General features: G+C 59.3%; 1 protein-coding gene across 1 annotated transcript; it reads left to right on the forward strand.

Moving 5' to 3' along the window:
• Positions 1-741: 741 nt before the first annotated feature.
• HDAC7 (histone deacetylase 7) lies at positions 742-16248 on the forward strand. Its single transcript, XM_009883180.1, has 23 exons — positions 742-900; positions 2613-2703; positions 4660-4771; positions 5222-5337; positions 5509-5637; positions 6040-6149; positions 6897-7095; positions 7981-8189; positions 8498-8707; positions 9518-9743; positions 10214-10347; positions 10988-11108; positions 11360-11409; positions 12556-12663; positions 12882-12937; positions 13168-13255; positions 13568-13687; positions 14148-14245; positions 14340-14458; positions 14659-14792; positions 14910-14994; positions 15228-15366; positions 15958-16248. Exons 1-23 carry the CDS (start codon positions 751-753, stop codon positions 16001-16003), a joined length of 2850 nt encoding a protein of 949 aa, XP_009881482.1. The 5' UTR covers positions 742-750; the 3' UTR covers positions 16004-16248.
• Positions 16249-17051: the final 803 nt, after the last annotated feature.

Here is a 17051-nt window from a genome sequence, read left to right on the forward strand (position 1 = left end):
CCCCCTTGCAGCGTCTTTTCACGTGGAATTTCCTGCCCACCTGCCTGTTTCCAGCTTCCCCTGTGCTGCAATGCCTGCGGCGAAGCACAAAGCTGCAGTGGCCACGGCCGCCTTGCGCCCGGCTGCGTTTTGTTCATGGGACACCCTGGGGCTTGTCTGTGTGTCCTTCAGTTGCTGTCGTGCTCACTCTTCCCTTTTCTGCCTTCTCGCTGCGTTGTTCAGAGCATCCCGCTGCAGAGATGCAGGAGGAGCGCTGCAGCTGCGGGCATCCTGTGGCTGGGTGGCTCTTCTGCAGGTTTGTCTTCTATTTGTTGCAGCTGGAGGTGACCAGCTCAGCTGCACACTGGCCTGTGGCACATGCAGGGTAAATTAAGCAAGGCTTTAGGAGCTGGTTGGTGAAAATCCCCTGCTGCTGCGGCTGCTCCAACGCGTTGTGGAATTGGGGCTATTGTAGGTGTTCCCACGAGGACGGGGGGTTCAGAGCGCGGGGAGGCTGTGCGTCCAGGCGGGGCGGGAGCGTCTTAACTTTGCAAAGCAATTCTCAGCCGTGGTGTCACGGAGAGACGCCTGCAGCACCTTGGAGACACTCCAAAGCTGTATGATTTACAGGATTTTTTTTTGCCCAGATGACGGAGGAGGCTTTTGCAGGCAGTAGATGGTGTGAGGCAAGCCCTTCTCAAGGGCAGGGCACGTTCCTTGCAGTGCCCTCCTGCACATCGGGATATACCCAGGCCCCATCCTGCCGCTCCCATGGACCTGCGGATCGGGCAGCGCGTCGTCAAGCCCGGCTCTGACACCACCTTGCTGGCCCTGAAGCACACGCAGCAGCTGCAGCACCAGCTCTTCCTCGCCAGCCTGCACCAGCAGCAAGTGGAGCAGCTCGCCCACCAGCACGTGAGGGTATGGGCAGCCTGGGGTGCCGGGGGGGACCAGCACCTGCTTTCGGCAGTGGCTGGGTGGGGACTGGGCACTTGAAAGAATTAATTTTGCCCGCAAAGCACGTAGCTCGCAGTGCCATGCCTGTCTGCCAGCAGTGCCCTGCGTCGGGGCTGAGTTTGCCCGAGCTCCTGGCTCTGGCAGGGGTTAAGAAGAAGAGGCTGGAAATCCTCATGCCAAAATAGCCTTCCCAGGTGAATTCCTTCTTTCGCCTGATCTGGAGAGCCTGTAGTGCTTTTTAGCCAGCCCGGAGACCTCTCTGACGCAAGGAGGCCGGTTAGGGAGTCAGGTGGGGGGGTTTCGTGTCTTATTTTCAGGCCAAATCTCCATCCTGCCAAGGCCAGCGGGAGGGCTGGGGCCTCCTGGGATGTGCGAAGTGGGGAAATGTTTTCAGCCGCATACCATGTGTGCTGAGCGAGGAGCCAGAGCGACTGGACAGGATGCCTGGTGTCTGTGATCTGCCACTCCGCTTGGCCACCACTGTTTCTCTGCCCTAAAGGCACGGCTTACTCACTTTACAAGCTAATTTGCTTTTCTGGGAAGTCTTCACTGAAATTCTCTGGTGTCACTCGGAATAGCACCCCTGCCCTGCGCAGCCTCTGCTGCCAGACTCTGCATTGTCCCAAAATTACAACGAGATTTAATTTGGATAGTCCCTCTGGAGGCCCTCGCTGAGAGCAGGGGTGACTGCAGAGGTAGGGCAGGTTGTGGAGGGTGACATCCAGGCGAGCTGTGACCATCTCTAAGCACAGAGATCACCCCCTGCCTGTCCCAGTTGCAGGGCAGCCCCACTCTCATGGCAGGAATCAGTTCCCTGTATCCAGATGGGATTTCCCTCATGGCACGTCTGTCCCGTTGGCGCTCATCCTTTTGCTGCGCTTCTCGGAGGAGCCTGGCTCCATCTGCTCCGTGACCCCCTTTGGGTGGTGGAAGAGGCAGTGGTGCCCCCTCGCCTCCAGAGTAGACAAGCTCAGCCTCGTTTGCTTCTCTCGCGTCCCATGTGCTCTGCTCCCGGGCACCAGCCCCACTCTCGGTGCCTGGCATGGGCTCACTGGTCCCAGTAACCTTGTCTGGAAGCCTTGGTGGAATCACACTGAGACTTTCTGGGAGAGGCTGAGCATCGGCTTGGTCCACACAAGGAGAATTTGAGATGCTGCTGCTGCCACAGCTGATGGGTGCTTACAGGCATTTGTGCAGACGTGATGCTTTCTGACCACCCTGTGAGATGGGATTGTCTCTGAAAACCTCAGCTCTGGAAAACACCAAGATCCAAACTTTTAAGACCAGTAGAATATTTTTTTTCTTTTTTTCTCTTTTTAGTCAGCTATGATTTTTATTTTTTGTTGTATTACAACATACCCTAACTACAGATATGTCAAAACACCATGAAAGGCAGCAAGTTGAAACAGACTGGTTTGAGTTTTACAGTGTCCCTGGGGAGAGAGTCTCTGGAGACAAAGATGCGTCCGGTTTGCTGTGATGAAACCACTTGACATGTTCTTGTCGGCCAGGGCTGCCCATCAGGTTTCCAAAAATGACATAACGGACTGTTTCAGACGTGCTCCATCACTGTGTGTGTTGTGCCTTGGGCTCAGGGAGGGTGGTAAGAGGGCTTCAGGCTGCGTGGGGTGAGGCTGGTGTCTCCTGGTGCTGATGTTGTGCCTCTATTCTTGCAGGTGACCATGGAGTCCCCGCACCGCGAAGCTGAGCCCGGGCAACAGGAGCAGGAGCTGCGGCAGATCCTCAACAAGGACAAGAGCAAGCGAAGTAAGAGCCTCCGTGTGTCTGCCGGTGTGTGGCACCAGGTGCCGCATCCCTGCCCGAGGAGCCGTGTCCCCGAAACCGGGCAGCTTGGCTCTCAGAGGGAGTGAGATCAAAGTGGCTTTTAGAAGGGGGTTCACCAGGTGGTTCTGCCCTTATCCAGCCCAAACTCTGCCTTCTCTTGGTCTAAAGGCGTGTGAGAGCATCCACGCCGAGAGATTTTTTGGCCCTGGCCTGGCTGATGTTTCTCCTTTGAGTCCTTCCAAGTGATGGCAACCAGGTGGTCACAATAGATCTCCATGCTAACGTTGTGTTGTGTCCTACAGCCACCACAGCGGTGCCACCCGAGCTGACGGGGCTTGTGACTGCCCAGTGCACTGGGCAGGGGGTGAATTTGCCCCTTGAACTTGCCAGCCCCAGGCTGGAGCACCCGTGGCAGTGGGGAGAGGTTAATGGGTCCCCCCGTGCTGGGCAGAAATGTTTGCAAACCCTGTCCGGCTGCGATCTCCCTGCGCCATCTAGTGCCAGTCGCTGCAGGGAGCTCACTCTGAGCTTTGGGATGTGCAGAGGCCTGCATCACCACCCAAAGATGCAGCTGCAGCATGCAGCGGATGCGCTGTGCCCGTCCCAGTGTCCGTGAGCCTGCTGCCCACCCGCCCGTCCAGTCTGAGCTCCGTTGGGATGCTGATATTTTCTCTTAGCTCCCAAATGGCTGCGGAGCAGTGGCTGCTCTGCTGCGGTTCACAGCGTTGGTGGGGCTAATTGCAATGCTGAAAAGACAGTGCCTGCCCTTTCCCTGCCATTCCTCAGCAAACAGCTCCTGCAAACACAGTCAGCTCAGTACGGCTGAGCGTGACAGCCTACACATGGCCCCTTTATGCAATCTGGGAGTTAATCATACCAATTAATTAAGTAACTTGTGCTCAGAGGTGCCGAATGCTGACACGGAAGCGTGGAGCACCCCCATTGTACCCACAGAGCATCCCTGCTGGAACAGACGGATGGGGATATGGCCTGGCAGGGGTGGGAGCACGGGAATGGGCCCCAGTCTGAGGTGGGAAAGCACACAGGAGGCTCGGGGCAGCCGGGGGCTGGCGATGGCAGCACCCTGCAGCAGTCAGACCTCTGCGTGGGGGTGTTTCACCACCGCGGTGGAGCCAGGTGTTGAACGTGGGTCGCTGCTGTTTGTTTGCCAGCAGGTTGTGGTAAGTCTCTTGCTCTTCTGGAAGAGCACAGCTCCATCAAGAGATTCAGCAGCCTCGAAGCTGTCTCCTGAACTGTTTGGAGGTGCTTTCTTTTTCCTGCTGTCTCTCATGCAAGCCATCCCCAACTGGGGGCAGAGCGTGGCTGCGTGGGGAGCTGAGGTGCAGGACGGGCAGAGCTGTGTGTCGTCAACTGGAAATGATCAGTGTGTAACACAGGCTCGAAGAGCCCCAGGGCACAGTGTCTCTGAAGAGGCTTCAGAAGGTTCCCAGGCACCCGTGGGAGTTTTGTCCCTGCTGTACAAGCCACGTTGTGCTTTCATGCCCTCATTATTCCATGGCTGTCAGCTTATACCTGCTCTCTCTGGCTCAGGTGAAGCAGGCAGATCTGCAGCTGAGATTCGCCTCTGGCCATGCTCCACCTCTCACCAGCCGCTCAGCGAAGCGCACACAAAAAGATCGGGCTCCTGAGATGTTGTGGGATGAGGGTGGGACAGGGATGCTCCCCTGACCATCTGGGAAACTCCGGTTGTCCCAGCTGGCCTTTCTCTCCTTGAGCCAACCTTGACCTGAGAACTGCACCAAACACCTCCACAGGGTTTTGTCAGCGTCTGTGTGCTTGTAGGGCGTCTCCAGCCATCCTGGCATTACTTGTGCAGCCATGGGGAAGCTCTGGGGCCGTGCTCATGTCTGCAGGGATCCTTTAAAGTGCTCTGTGTTGGCTCTCAGCCCTGTGTGGTCACTGCTGGTCTTTCTGCAGGTGCTGTGGCCAGCACAGTGGTGAAACAGAAGCTGGCTGAGGTCATCCTGAAGAAGCAGCAGGCAGCTTTGGAGAGGACCAGCAACCCCAACCCTTCAGCCATGCCATACAGGTAAAACAAGGGCATCCTCTGGCCTGCCTCAAGCCAAACACATGCTCAGGACCCAGAAAAGGTGGCTATATTTCTTGGGCAAGATCTTGCCATTATCTTCTGCTTCCTGGTCTTCAGAAATACTGTTTAGTTAATGCCTGTGGATGAAGGTCCCATATTGTTTTCCCTGACCTTGCTGCACTGTGATGGCTTGTCCAACTCCAGACCTAAAAAGTACTGTTAGGCTTCTTGTCTTTTGTTCCAAGACAAGGCAGATCCAGCAGCTGAATCCCTTCTGTAGGTGTTTGTAGTAGTGGACAGGACAAGCCTTTCTGGCCACTGGCAGAGCAGCTATCACATGCCTGGCAAAGGCAATGCCCCATGGGCCACCCTTGTGTTGGAGGGTGTCGCATGGATGGCCCGTGGCCACCAGCTGGGAAAGGTGTCTAACAAGGTGGCTTCTCCCTGTAGGTCTCTGGAGCCTCTGGATCCTGAGGGCCCTTCCCCTCCTGTGCTCAGCACCTTCCTGCCCCCTGTCCCCAGCACTTCTCTTGACCCCCCAGAGCATTTTCCGCTGCGGAAGACGGGTAAGGCCTTGGGGATAATGCCATCTCCCTCCTGCCATGATGCCCTCGCAGCCTGCTCGCAGGGCATGGCTGGAGCTGAGAAGCAGGGTGACCTGTCCCCACATAACCAGTCCAGCTTTGCCCCCATCGTCAGTGGGGCCGGGACTAACTACCTGCCTTGTCTGCTTGCAGCGTCTGAGCCCAACCTGAAGGTGCGTTGCAAGCCCAGGAAGTGCCTTGACCGACGCAAGAACCCCCTGATGCGGAAGGAGAGCGCTCCCCCCTCGCTTAAGAGACGGCCGCCCGAGGCGATCGGTGAGGGTTTCAGCTGGACGATGATACCTCGGGTGTTTGGAGAGACCTTGGGGCCAGGCTGGAGCCATTAAGGTCTGCCCAGGTTCCTGTACCACGTCTGCCTGGGGGCCATGACTCCAAGGCTTCGCCTGTGCTGCTTTTCAGTCCCGTAATGGGCCTACAGGGCTGGAAAGGTCTAAGGTCCTGAGCAAATGCAGCTGGTCAGGCTTGCTCACCGTGGTGTGGTGCCTCCCACTCTGGCAGGATGGCTCCGTCTCCACTGCGCCACATGCCCAAAGGGAGGTTTGACTGAGGAGGGTTGGTGGCAGCTGTCAGAGGGAGGGAGGGCTGTGAAGGGCTGGAGCAGGAGCTGTGCAGCCCGTCTCTGGATGCTTGTGCCCATCAGCCCCATTTCTCTTCCTTGTGCAGACTCCTCCCCGAGCAGTAGCAGCACCCCGGTGTCCGGCTGCAGCTCTCCCAACGACAGCCTCCCCGCTGAGCACGGAGCCCTCCCCACTGCCTCCGGCATGGCCCACGAGGTGAGCTCCGACGGCCTCGCAGGGTTGGGGCTTCCTGACCCCAGGGTTGGGTGCCCTGATCTCCCACTCCCATCCTAGGCTCAGGCGAAGGTAGCGCCCGCCCCCAGGGACCCCAGCCCTGAACCCTGCTGCCCAGGAACTGCCCTTAGCCCTGTTCTCCCTGCACGGTGGGATGCTCTGCCCGGCCCAGCGCTGCTCCTGACATGCTGCCCTCCTTCGCAGTGTGCATTTCTTGTCTCTTAGTGTATGTGCTGTCCCCACGGGTCCCTGATGCCCCTTGCCTTGGCCCCAGGTGTCCCCCCTGGGTAGCTGGGGCTCAGCCACCCTCTTCTGCTGCCTGGCCCGTGCCCGAGCTGTTTGTCCCATGCTGAGCTCTGCCGCTGCTGGAGCAAGAGACTAATGAATTGTGTTTGGTGCAGACACCCCTGGCCCAGCGCCTGATGATGCAGGAAAGCTCACTGGCCCAGTTTGCCCTGCAGAGTGCAGCCTCCCTTCCGGCCATCACACTGGGATTGCCGGCTACCACTAGCACCAGGGTAGGTAGCCAGGTTGTAGATAGCCCCAGAACTGGGCAGAGGGTCCCCGCCAGGCAGGGGAACCCCTTTTGTTTGGGTCTGGGGTTCCTGGGGTAATGCCAGGCGTGCGCTGGTTCCGAGTATTCACAGGCGCTGCCCGTGGGCAGGGTGAGGTCCCCTCCCTGTGCTGTGTCCCAGCGGGTTGCTAACCCACTCCTCCTCCTCTCTGCAGGGAGAGGCAGATCGCCGCCCCCTCTCCAGCCTGGCACACCGGGTGCCCGTGCTGAACGGACCTGTCCTCGCGGGCACGCACTCGCCCATGTTCATACCAGCTGGCTTGGAGCAGCACGAGGCTGGGAGCCCCTTATCCCCTCGGCTCCAGCCCGTCATCATCCTGGAGCCCTCAGTCACCCACACTCCGCTGGTGGCGGGTAAGTGTTGACCTTGGTGACGGGTACAGAGGCTGTGTCAGTGCTGGCAGGGCTCAGCGTGGAGCTTCGCTTGGGGCAGGCAGGTTTTTTGGGGGCCAGGAAAACCCTGTGGCCTTGATTTTAACATTACTCTCCCATGAGCCAGGGCTGAGGGAATGGAAGATGTTGACCCTGGTTCTGGCTAGCCAGCATGTCCTTGCCATGGGTGAGTTCTGCAGGCACCACAGCCTCGACAATGCAGAGAGCGCTGTAGCTTTGGCTCTTCCGTCCAGCTGCCCCTTGCCCTTCCTGAGCTGTGCTGGTGTGGAGCCATTCACCTTTCCTGCAGCCCAGAAGCCCCCCTCCAAGGGGTCGTTCCTGCCTGTTCCTCGGGTCTTGTGCCAACAGATTTCACTATGGACCCTGCATTGAGCTGCGCAGCTCAGATCTGTGCCTCTGGCTGCCTTATTCCCCCAGCCCCTCTGGGTAATCCACTCTAACTGTAGCAGAAGGAGAACTGGCTCCTTTGGGCTGGTTCCTGGCTCCATCTCTACCTGCCCTGTGTTACCAGCAGTGAAGGAAGCTTCTCCCATTGAGGATGAAGCTGAGGGCGGGGCTGAGATGACTGAGGTTTGCTAGATCTTGTCCTCAGACCCCTGTGGGCTGTGTGATGCCAAAGTGATGGGGATAAAAGGAGGGGAGCCAAAAAGGCATAGTGCATCCATCCTACCAGATGCTGGGCTCCAGGGCTGGGCACTGTCATTTTTAGGGCTGCCAGGAGATAGGCTGCATGGGTGCAGACAGCACTGCTGCTCCTTGCCGTGGTGTGGACTGACTGCTCTGCAGGGTGTCACGTCTGCCCAGTGGACAATGCCACCCCTCACCTCTCGTTCCTCTCCCCTCCAGTGCCAGGTCTGGGAACGGTCCCCTTCTCCTTTGCCCCCTCGCTCATCTCTGCAGAGCGCCTGTCGCTCCCAGGCCACCATAAACCGCTGGGCAGGACCCGCTCGGAGCCACTGCCCCAAAATCCCAAGGCCATCCAGCAGCAATTGGTGTACCAGCAGCACCACACCCAGTTCCTGGAGAGACTCAAGCAGCAGACGCATCTGGGCAAGGTAAGTCGTGGAAGCCCAGCCTGGGCACGTAGGAGGCAATGGGAGACAGATGGTAGAAGTGTGCAAGATGTCACTCCTACCTGCTGGGCAGGGAGTACCAGATGTCCAGGGCCAAGCCCTCGCCGGGCACGCGAGATGCTGCCTTGCCCATACTCATAGCAGCAAGCTGAGGGTACCTGCTCAGCTTCCTTGGCACCCTCATCCATCATGCTCCTGCCCTGAGATGCCCTGCCACCCCCCATGACCTTCTTGGCCTGGCCTGTCCCCTGCCACCTCTCTGTGCTCATTTGTGACCCCTCCGGCTGCAGCGCATGGCTAAATCCAGCGAGAAGCCCCGTCTGCGGCAGATCCCGTCCTCGGAGGACATGGAGGCCGAGGGGACACTCCCAGAGGCTGGGGCTGAGAGCAGTGACCCAGCGAGGGCACGCGTGGAGCCCACACGGCCGGGGAGCAGCGTGAAGGAGCCCGAGAGGACGCAGAAGATGATGCAGCCTCAAGAGGAGCTTGTCCTACAGCAGGTACACGAGGGCTGGCAAGGATGGGAGAGCCCTGGGGAAGGGTCCAAGTTGCCAACCTGAAGCAGCCCTTTCCCTGCTGGGCACAAGGAGCCCATGGGCAAAAGGGACAGTGCTTTCCCTGGCTTGCCCCAAGGTGTGTGGAGCTCTCGGGGTGGTTTGAAGCCTTCATAACAGGCTCAGGAGTGGGCTATAAGAGATGGAGTTCCTAGCCCTGTCCCTCTCTCCAGTTGTGGCTTAATTGCTTTGAGCATTAGTCCTGAACAGGCAGCATGCAGAGATCCCTGCCCTGCAATTTGGAACAATTATTCTTCATCCCTTGGTGTCTCCCAGTAGAGGCTTTGCACAAACCCAGCAAAGCTGGTAGGGTCCTGAGCCTGGGAAGAGTCAGATCAGCCCCAGAGAGCCAAGGGGGTGCTGCGGGGGTAAGGACACAGGCACCACGTCTGTGCCTTCCTCCAGCCCGGGGCAGTTCGCTAGGACAGGGACGAGAGTGGCAGCCACCCCTGGTGTCAGCAAGGCTGGGAGGGCATCGTCTCCAGAGTGCTGGGCATCGTCCTCCAAATTGCTGCGCCTTGGAGCCGGGCTGCCCAGCGCTGCGGGGCTGAGCCAGCAGAGAGCAGCAGATGCTGCGTGACATGTCCCAGCTCCTGCAAACCGGCTCTGAGCCCCCCAGTGCGGAGGGGGCTGTCATATCCAGACCCTGGGAGGGTGCACAGTGCCGGCCTCCCTTCCCTATGCCGGGTGATGCTGTTCTCACCGCCCTGGTGCCTTGTTCTGGATGCCGTGCTCACCGCCGCCTCTCTCCATCAGGCCTATATCTGGGATTCCTACCAGCGCGTGCAGCAGCAGCTCCTCAAGCGGCAGCCCTTGGCCGACTCCCCCATGGTCCCCACCATCCATGCGGGGCACAGACCCCTCTCCAGGGCCCAGTCATCTCCTGCCACCGCGACTGTCTCCCTTCCTGCCCAGGACACGGCCTCCAAGACACTCTCCCTGTCTGTGCAGGAGCAGCCAGCCAAGCCGCCCTTCACAACAGGTACAGCCTGGTCCCTGTGTGGGGCTGTCACTGCTGGAGCAGCAGCAGGGACTGGGGACAAGAGCTGGAAGGGAGGTGGCAGTTTAGCATCAGTCCTGGTCACTCCCAGACTCATAAATGCTCGGGAGTGCGCTGGCTGGCTGCAAAAAGAGCAGAGCAAGCCATGACGGTCCCCCTCTCCGTATCTAAGGTGGCTTTTCCAAGCAGGACGTGCCCATCTGGCCCCGCCACTGCCATCCTGGTCCAGTGATGCTGGTAACGTTCAGCTCTGCCTCCAAGGCAGGATTTGCTTCAAGGATGTTGGGACAGAGGTTCCCGTGGTTTGAGGGAGGTGTTTCAGTCAAACCAAATAGTTACGGGTGTTGAGGGTCTCAGCCAGCCCCTGAAAAGGACCTGAATTAGGGTCAGCACCATCAAGGCCTGAGCCTCCAGCCCAGTCTCGGGACAGCAGCTCTCCTTGTGCATTGCAGGGCTGGTTTACGACTCAGTCATGCTCAAACACCAGTGCTCCTGCGGTGACAACAGCAACCACCCAGAGCACGCGGGCAGGATCCAGAGCATCTGGTCCCGTCTGCAGGAGAGAGGGCTGCGCAGCCAGTGCGAGGTGAGCACGGGCGGCAGGGTGGGAGCCGGACGCCTGTCCGGGAGGGGGATGCTGGTACGAGCAGAGCTCATGCTAATGGTGTGGTAGGGTATCCTGCTCCCACCTCCATCTCTTTTTGCTCCCGGATCTTCTCAGTCTGTTTACCACCATTAACCAGAGGGACTTGCCCATAGCTGGCAGAGCCAAGTTGGAGCGTGCTGGTCTGACCATCTCCAGCTTCGAATGACAGCAACAGTCTGCTCTGCTGGAAGATGGGTGCGGGGAGAGGCGTGATCCCTACTGAAACAGAGCGTTTTGCCAACTCTGGGAACGCCATTGTCAGTTCCAGTCTGTTAGAAACCTTGCCCTGGTCTAGCTGGGCTGACTGGTCCATACAAAGCTCTGCAGTTGTAGGAAGGTGATGCTGACATTTCCTGCCTGATCCCTGCCTGCAAATGAGGGGGGTTGTTCCCATCCAAACCCAATGCAAGAAGCACCCTGCTCAGCCATGCAGCTGCCTCCCTGGCTGCGGTGACACGAGGTGTGGCTGTACTCGGGCAGCGGGACATGTCCCCTCCACCCTCAGAGGCTGGCGCGCTTGGGTGGGAGAGACTGCATCCCCCACCTGGAGCAACTTGGTCACAACCTCCATCTGCCGCAGTGCCTGCGGGGACGGAAGGCCACCCTGGAGGAGCTGCAATGTGTCCATACTGAGCGCCACGTCTTCCTCTATGGCACCAATCCCCTCAACCGCCTGAAACTGGACAACGGGAAGCTGGCAGGTGAGTCCACATCCACACCGCTCCTTCGGGCAGCCGGACCCTCACCTTCTGCCCATCCCTGCCCGCACATCTGCTCTGGGTCTCGGAGCACCCTTGGAGACCACACCAAGCAGCTTCTCTGGGAGCTGGTCCTAGTTCTGGCCAAGCAGCCAGGCCAAACCTCCCTCCTTGGTACTGCTGTGCCGTTCACCGTCTCCCACCCGTCCCCAGTTTCTCGGCTCTGAAGTCCTCACTGTCCCCTCTCTCTGCAGGCATCCTGTCACAGCGTATGTTTGTCATGCTGCCCTGCGGAGGGGTGGGGGTAAGTGCTCGATATCTGCTCTGGGCGGTTTTGGACAGGGTGGTTCTTTTCATCTGTCCCCAGCAAGGGCCTCCTCATGGTCTTGAGTGGAGAGGGAGCTCCTGAAGTCTTTGGGCTACCAAGGTTGGGTAGCCTCAGGTGGGAGCAATCTATCTGTGGGAAAGATGTCATCAGGATGGTCCTAAGCATCCCACCCTTGAAAGGGGATACTTTATGTCTTCTTACTCTAGTGGGCCCGGGAACCAAAAGTCCCTCAGAGCCATTTCTAAGAGCCTGAGCCGTTAGAAGGGAGCGAGCTGGTGGGACAGCTGGGGGAAGCCGCGAGCCATGGTCTGCGTTGAGGGAGGGGAACAGTGTTGTGGGGACAGCAGCTCGCCACTTCCCTCCGGACACTTCTGTGGCCTCTCCTTTCACAGCTTGCTGCCCTGGTTTCTCTCCATTCATTGCGTTCTCCTCTCTTCCTCTCTCCCCCCCGTCTCTGTCCTTCTCTCTTCTCTTTCAGGAAGGGTCTCACTCCATGCCTTCCTGCTGCCTCTTCTGGTTCTTCTCCTCTCCTTGCCCCCGCTGCTGGGCACCAGCTCTTCTCAGCCCTGTTTGCATCTACTTTCCCCGCTCTGCCTCCCTCTCCCTGCCCTCCTCTCGCCTGTGCCCCGACAGCGGGGGGGCTGGAGCTGCCCTTCTCCGTGGGCAGAGGGGAGCCTTTGAGTTGCACACATGGAGTTGATCAGAAGAGACTTGAGTTTTCCGGCTCTGGCTCGGCCCTTGACGTGATCCTGATCAAACCAAGATGTTTGGTTAAGCAATAAAATAAGATAAAGAAGGTAACGAGCGTTTTCTCAGTCACTCCTTCCAGCCCCCGGGTGCAGGGTGAGATGGTCTGTGCGGAGCTCGGCTGGGGGCTGGGGCTGACAGCAGGCGGAGGAGCTGCCATCCTGACCGGCAGCACCAGGGAGCTGCTGTGGAGCCGGGGAGCTTGCCCCATTGTGTGCGAGGTGGTCTGGCTCCACAGTGCCCAGCCCTTCAGCCTGCATGGGACTTCAACGCCTGGCCACAAGCAGGGTGGCTGGCGGAGAGCGTGGGTCCCGCGTGGCTGAGATCTCCTCCATCGGTGCCTTGTTCCCATCTGACCGATCCCCTTGCTTCCAGGTGGACAGCGATACCATCTGGAATGAGCTGCATTCCTCCAACGCTGCCCGCTGGGCTGCGGGCAGTGTCACCGAGCTGGCCTTCAAGGTGGCCACCAGGGAGCTGAAGGTAGGGTGGCCTCGTGGAGGTCCCAGAGCTGTGCATCGCCCTATGGCCGGGAAAGAGGGGGGCTGGGGGATCTCGCCAGCCGGCACCGGGTGCCCTGTGCTGCTGTGGGCTCCGTCCCTGGCTGTCCCCATGTGGCAGAAACCGCCAGCCGGCGGGTGGAGGGGGTGCGTGACGCTGCAGGCAGCAGCTCTGATTACTTGCCTTTGTTTTGTCCGCAGAACGGCTTTGCTGTGGTGCGGCCACCTGGACACCACGCGGATCCTTCCACTGCCATGTAAGGGCCCCTTCCCAAGCGGCAGGGCTTTCGGCTGGCACCCGGGGAGCCCTAAAAAACAGCTCCTTGGCTCAGAATCACTCCAGACTAACCTTCCCCAGGACCCATCTGTATCCCGACCGCGGGAGAAGGGAGGACGAGCCCACCCTTCGGGGAGCACGTGGGCCAGGAGGGAGGGGTGCTCAGGGAGAGCCCCAGAGCATTAACTGGCTCCGACTCCGTCTTTGCAGGGGATTCTGCTTCTTTAACTCGGTGGCCATTGCCGCCAGGCAGCTGCAGCAGAAAGGGAAACTCAGCAAGATCCTCATTGTGGACTGGGTAAGTCCCCTGGGTCCCCCAGCGCGTCCCTGCTCCTCCCCAGGACATCCCCAGGAGTGGGTGTCTGCACCTTCTCCCAGCTCTGATTTGGAGCTAGACTGGAGAGCAGCGAAACCTCCTCCTTCGGGGACCGGCTGCGTCGTTGGGACTCCCCTGGCGTGTCAGGATGGGGGAGCAGGAGCAGATCCTGGGGATGGGGGACGCAGCCCTGGAGCAGGGGAGGGATCCAGTTGCTTTTAGCTCCGTTAGGCTATTGGGCCACCCTCAAGGCTGAAATAAAAGAGTGCTTTCCCAATCTCTCTCTCTCTCTAGGATGTTCACCATGGCAATGGGACACAGCAGATCTTCTACAGAGACCCCGATGTTCTCTACATCTCTTTGCATCGTCACGATGATGGCAACTTCTTCCCCGGTAGTGGGGCCGCCGACGAGGTAAAAAGCACCAACAGGTTGTGAGGTCTGTGCAGCTCTGCCCGGGGATGGCAGCGCTGGTGGCGAAGGTGACAGCCAGGAGAACGGGGCAGTGCCGGGTTTGAGCGAGGGTGGTTTGATGTCAGTGCCTTAACGAGCTCGTTTCCCATTGATACCTGATCCTGCTTGGCTCACCCAACCGGCTGCAGAGCCGAGGCTTTGTCCCAGCCTGCAGCCAGCACAAGGGGACGGTGACTGATGGCTGCAAGACTCTGGGAAATGCCCGGAAAATGCTGCAGCTTCCGCTGTTCTTCAGCGAGCTTTGCAAAGCCAGCCGGCTCCTGTGGCATGGGGCAGGGGGTCCGGGACACCCAGCCCTGCCTCCCTGGAGCCTGGCAGCGATAGAGCCCGCTCAGGGCACTGCCCCAAGATCTCTGCAGTCCACGTGCAGCCCTTCGCTGCTGTCCTTGCTCTCTCACAGGTTGGTGCTGGCCCTGGTGAGGGATTTAATGTCAACATAGCCTGGACTGGAGGTCTCGACCCCCCCATGGGTGACCCTGAGTATCTGGCTGCTTTCAGGTACCGTTCCTTGCATTTCTGCTCATCTCCTCTTTGCGTCGGTGTCAGGCTGAGCCAGCACTTAACACCTCTTATTTGTTTTTTACCCACACAGGACGGTGGTGATGCCAATTGCACACGAATTCGCCCCCGATGTGGTGCTGGTGTCGGCCGGCTTCGATGCAGCTGATGGCCACCCACCACCCCTGGGTGGCTACAAAGTCTCTGCTAAATGTAAGGAGGTGGAAGCAGCGCTGCTGGCGCGGGGCGGGTTGTTCCCACTGCCCATCCAGGCTGGCACCGTGGCATAGGGGTGGCAGCTCTCCAGGGAGCTGGGGGAGATCTTTGGGGTTGTACTGGCCTGACATTGAGGGCCAGGGCCCCAGCGTTCAGGGCAAGGAGGTTGACAACCGCCCCTCGGACTTCTCGTCCAGGTTTTGGCTACATGACGAAGCAGCTGATGAGCCTGGCTGGCGGAGCCATCGTCCTCGCGCTAGAAGGCGGCCATGATCTTACGGCCATCTGTGATGCGTCTGAGGCTTGCGTGTCGGCCTTGCTGGGCAACGAGGTGAGAGCTGGGGGTCGGTGGCTTGTGTGGGCTGTGGCTGTGGGGCTGAACTGGTGCTGCGAGCCGAGCTCAGGGCACAGCTCCCTCCCCTTGACCCCCGATGTCCTCCTTTGGCAGCTGGACCCTCTCCCAGAAGAAAGCATGAGGCAGAAACCAAACCCCAACGCTGTGCGCTCCTTGGAAACAGTGATCCAGGTCCAGAGTGAGTGTCCCAGGGGCTCAGTTAGTTCACGTGGAAGGGCCAAGTGTGACCCTTTCCTCCCCTCTCCAATAAACCCCATCACCTCCAAGGGGACACACAGCATGAAAGACCCCAGCGAAGGCCTCCATCCTTCTCCTCCTCATGGGAGGGTGATGCCCCACTCACTGCAAGGGCAGCCTGGAGACCTGGGGCACCCCTATCCTGGCACCTCCTGATTTTTGCTTCTCCTGCAGGCAAATACTGGGTGGCCGTGCAGCGCTTTGCCTCCAAGCTGGGCTGCTCCTTCCTGGAGGCGCAGCACCACGAGGCAGAAGAGGTGGAGACGGTCACAGCCTTGGCTTCCCTCTCGGTGGCTGTGATGGTGGAGAAGAGGTGATGCTCTTAGTTGATCCTGGGAGATGTGGGTGCCCCTCGTTCCCTGCGTGCCTGGCTCCGAGCCTTGCTGTCACAGGGGTGGCAGCAGAAAAGGGCCTGATGAGCTTCGGGGAGGTCAGGACAGTGCTGGCTTGAAGCAGGTCTTGGGCTGTGGCAGACAAATTACAACCGTCCTCTCCACCGAGAGTTCTGATACCCAACCCTCACATCCTGGCAGATTCAGCCTCAGTGTTCAGCGTCGGTGGGTGGTGGGATGAGGTCCTGCATCCACATGGTCAGGACCTGGACTGGCTTCTGGGAGACTCAGTGATGGGCTCTTTCCCAAACAGGATGAAAATGAGACCAAATCCTCTTTTCCTCTTTGGAGACTGGAGATGTGGAGGTTTGTCACCTCCTTTCAGCAGGGTCCCCACTTGCCCACCACCTTTTCTCATCCTCACCAGGACTCAGCCAGAGTCTACAAAGGTCTTGGTGGAGCCGGAAGCACTGGGAGGCTGGACTTGCCAGAAGGCCCCTTGATGCTGAGAGGGGTGTGTAGTGTCACACAGGTCTCCTCCTTGTCTCATGTGTCGTATTTCTCCATTTCAGGCCACAAGATGAGCCGATGGAGGAAGAGGAGCCCATGAACCAGTGATGAGCAGTGATGTTCTCTGCTCCCCTGCTTCCAGGACGTGGCTGGACTCTCCCGAGCCCAGCGCTCGCTCTTCACTCCTGGCTTTCTGTTTGCCACGTCATCCTCACTCCCCGAGTCATGGTCCTGAAATGGCATGGACCTTTGGCTGCCGCCTCTGCAGGTCTTCCACAAAGGATGTCCTCCTGCTCGGGACCGATGGAAAACCATATACTCCCTCTGCACGGTGTGGCCTTGCAAACCTAGACCGTGCCTGCAATCAGTCCCCAACCTTTGGGACCTGAAACCCCTCTGGGGACATGTGTGAGAGGCCTCCACCCCGCTGGCTGCAGTGGCAGCCAGGCGCAGACCTGCCCTTCTCCTGGGATCTTCCTCACCCTTGGGGAAGGGGGTGGGCGTTGGGATGGATGTTGTGGCCGTGCTGTGGGTGGTCAGAGCCACCTTCGGGACTGCACCCAGAGCTCCTCTCCGGACAGGCAGCAACACCTTTGAGAAGCAGCTCTGTGTTTTGCTCGGGAGGGACGGGCGCTCTGTGTCTTCTCGCAAAGGCTTCCTGGCTCCCCTTCCGCTGGTGGGGCACAGGGCGGGAGCGAGCGAGACGGTGATGTGGGGTGTGACCTCGTTGTGCACAAGAAGGGTTTGGACAGCTGTGGATGATGCGCCCGTGGCCTTGCAGTTGGGGAAGAGCAAGGGCTGGGGTGGCTGCAGTGCCCAGGATTGCACCCGTGGGACATGCTAACCACTAACCAGAGCGGGATCCCTCTGGTGCCGGGGCTCTGATTTGCACTATGTACAATTGACGTGCGCTAATGTGAACCTGACGTACTCTTCTTTCCATGGGAATTTTGGGAACAAACACCTCTTCGTGTGGACGTTACCAAGGTGCCTTGAGCCCTTTTGAGAACCCGCTGACCTGAAGATCTGTACCGACATAGACCCCTGTGATCCCTAAATCGGGGGCAGCCCCACTGTCTTCCAGTCCCCCCCCTGAGCCCACCCTCCCTGCAGCAGCACCCCCAGCCCAGCACCCCGCTGGGTCCTCTTCTCCAGC

This window comes from Charadrius vociferus, unplaced genomic scaffold (genome assembly GCF_000708025.1).
Source record: "Charadrius vociferus isolate BGI_N301 unplaced genomic scaffold, ASM70802v2 scaffold564, whole genome shotgun sequence".
NCBI classification, from domain to species: Eukaryota; Metazoa; Chordata; class Aves; order Charadriiformes; family Charadriidae; genus Charadrius; species Charadrius vociferus.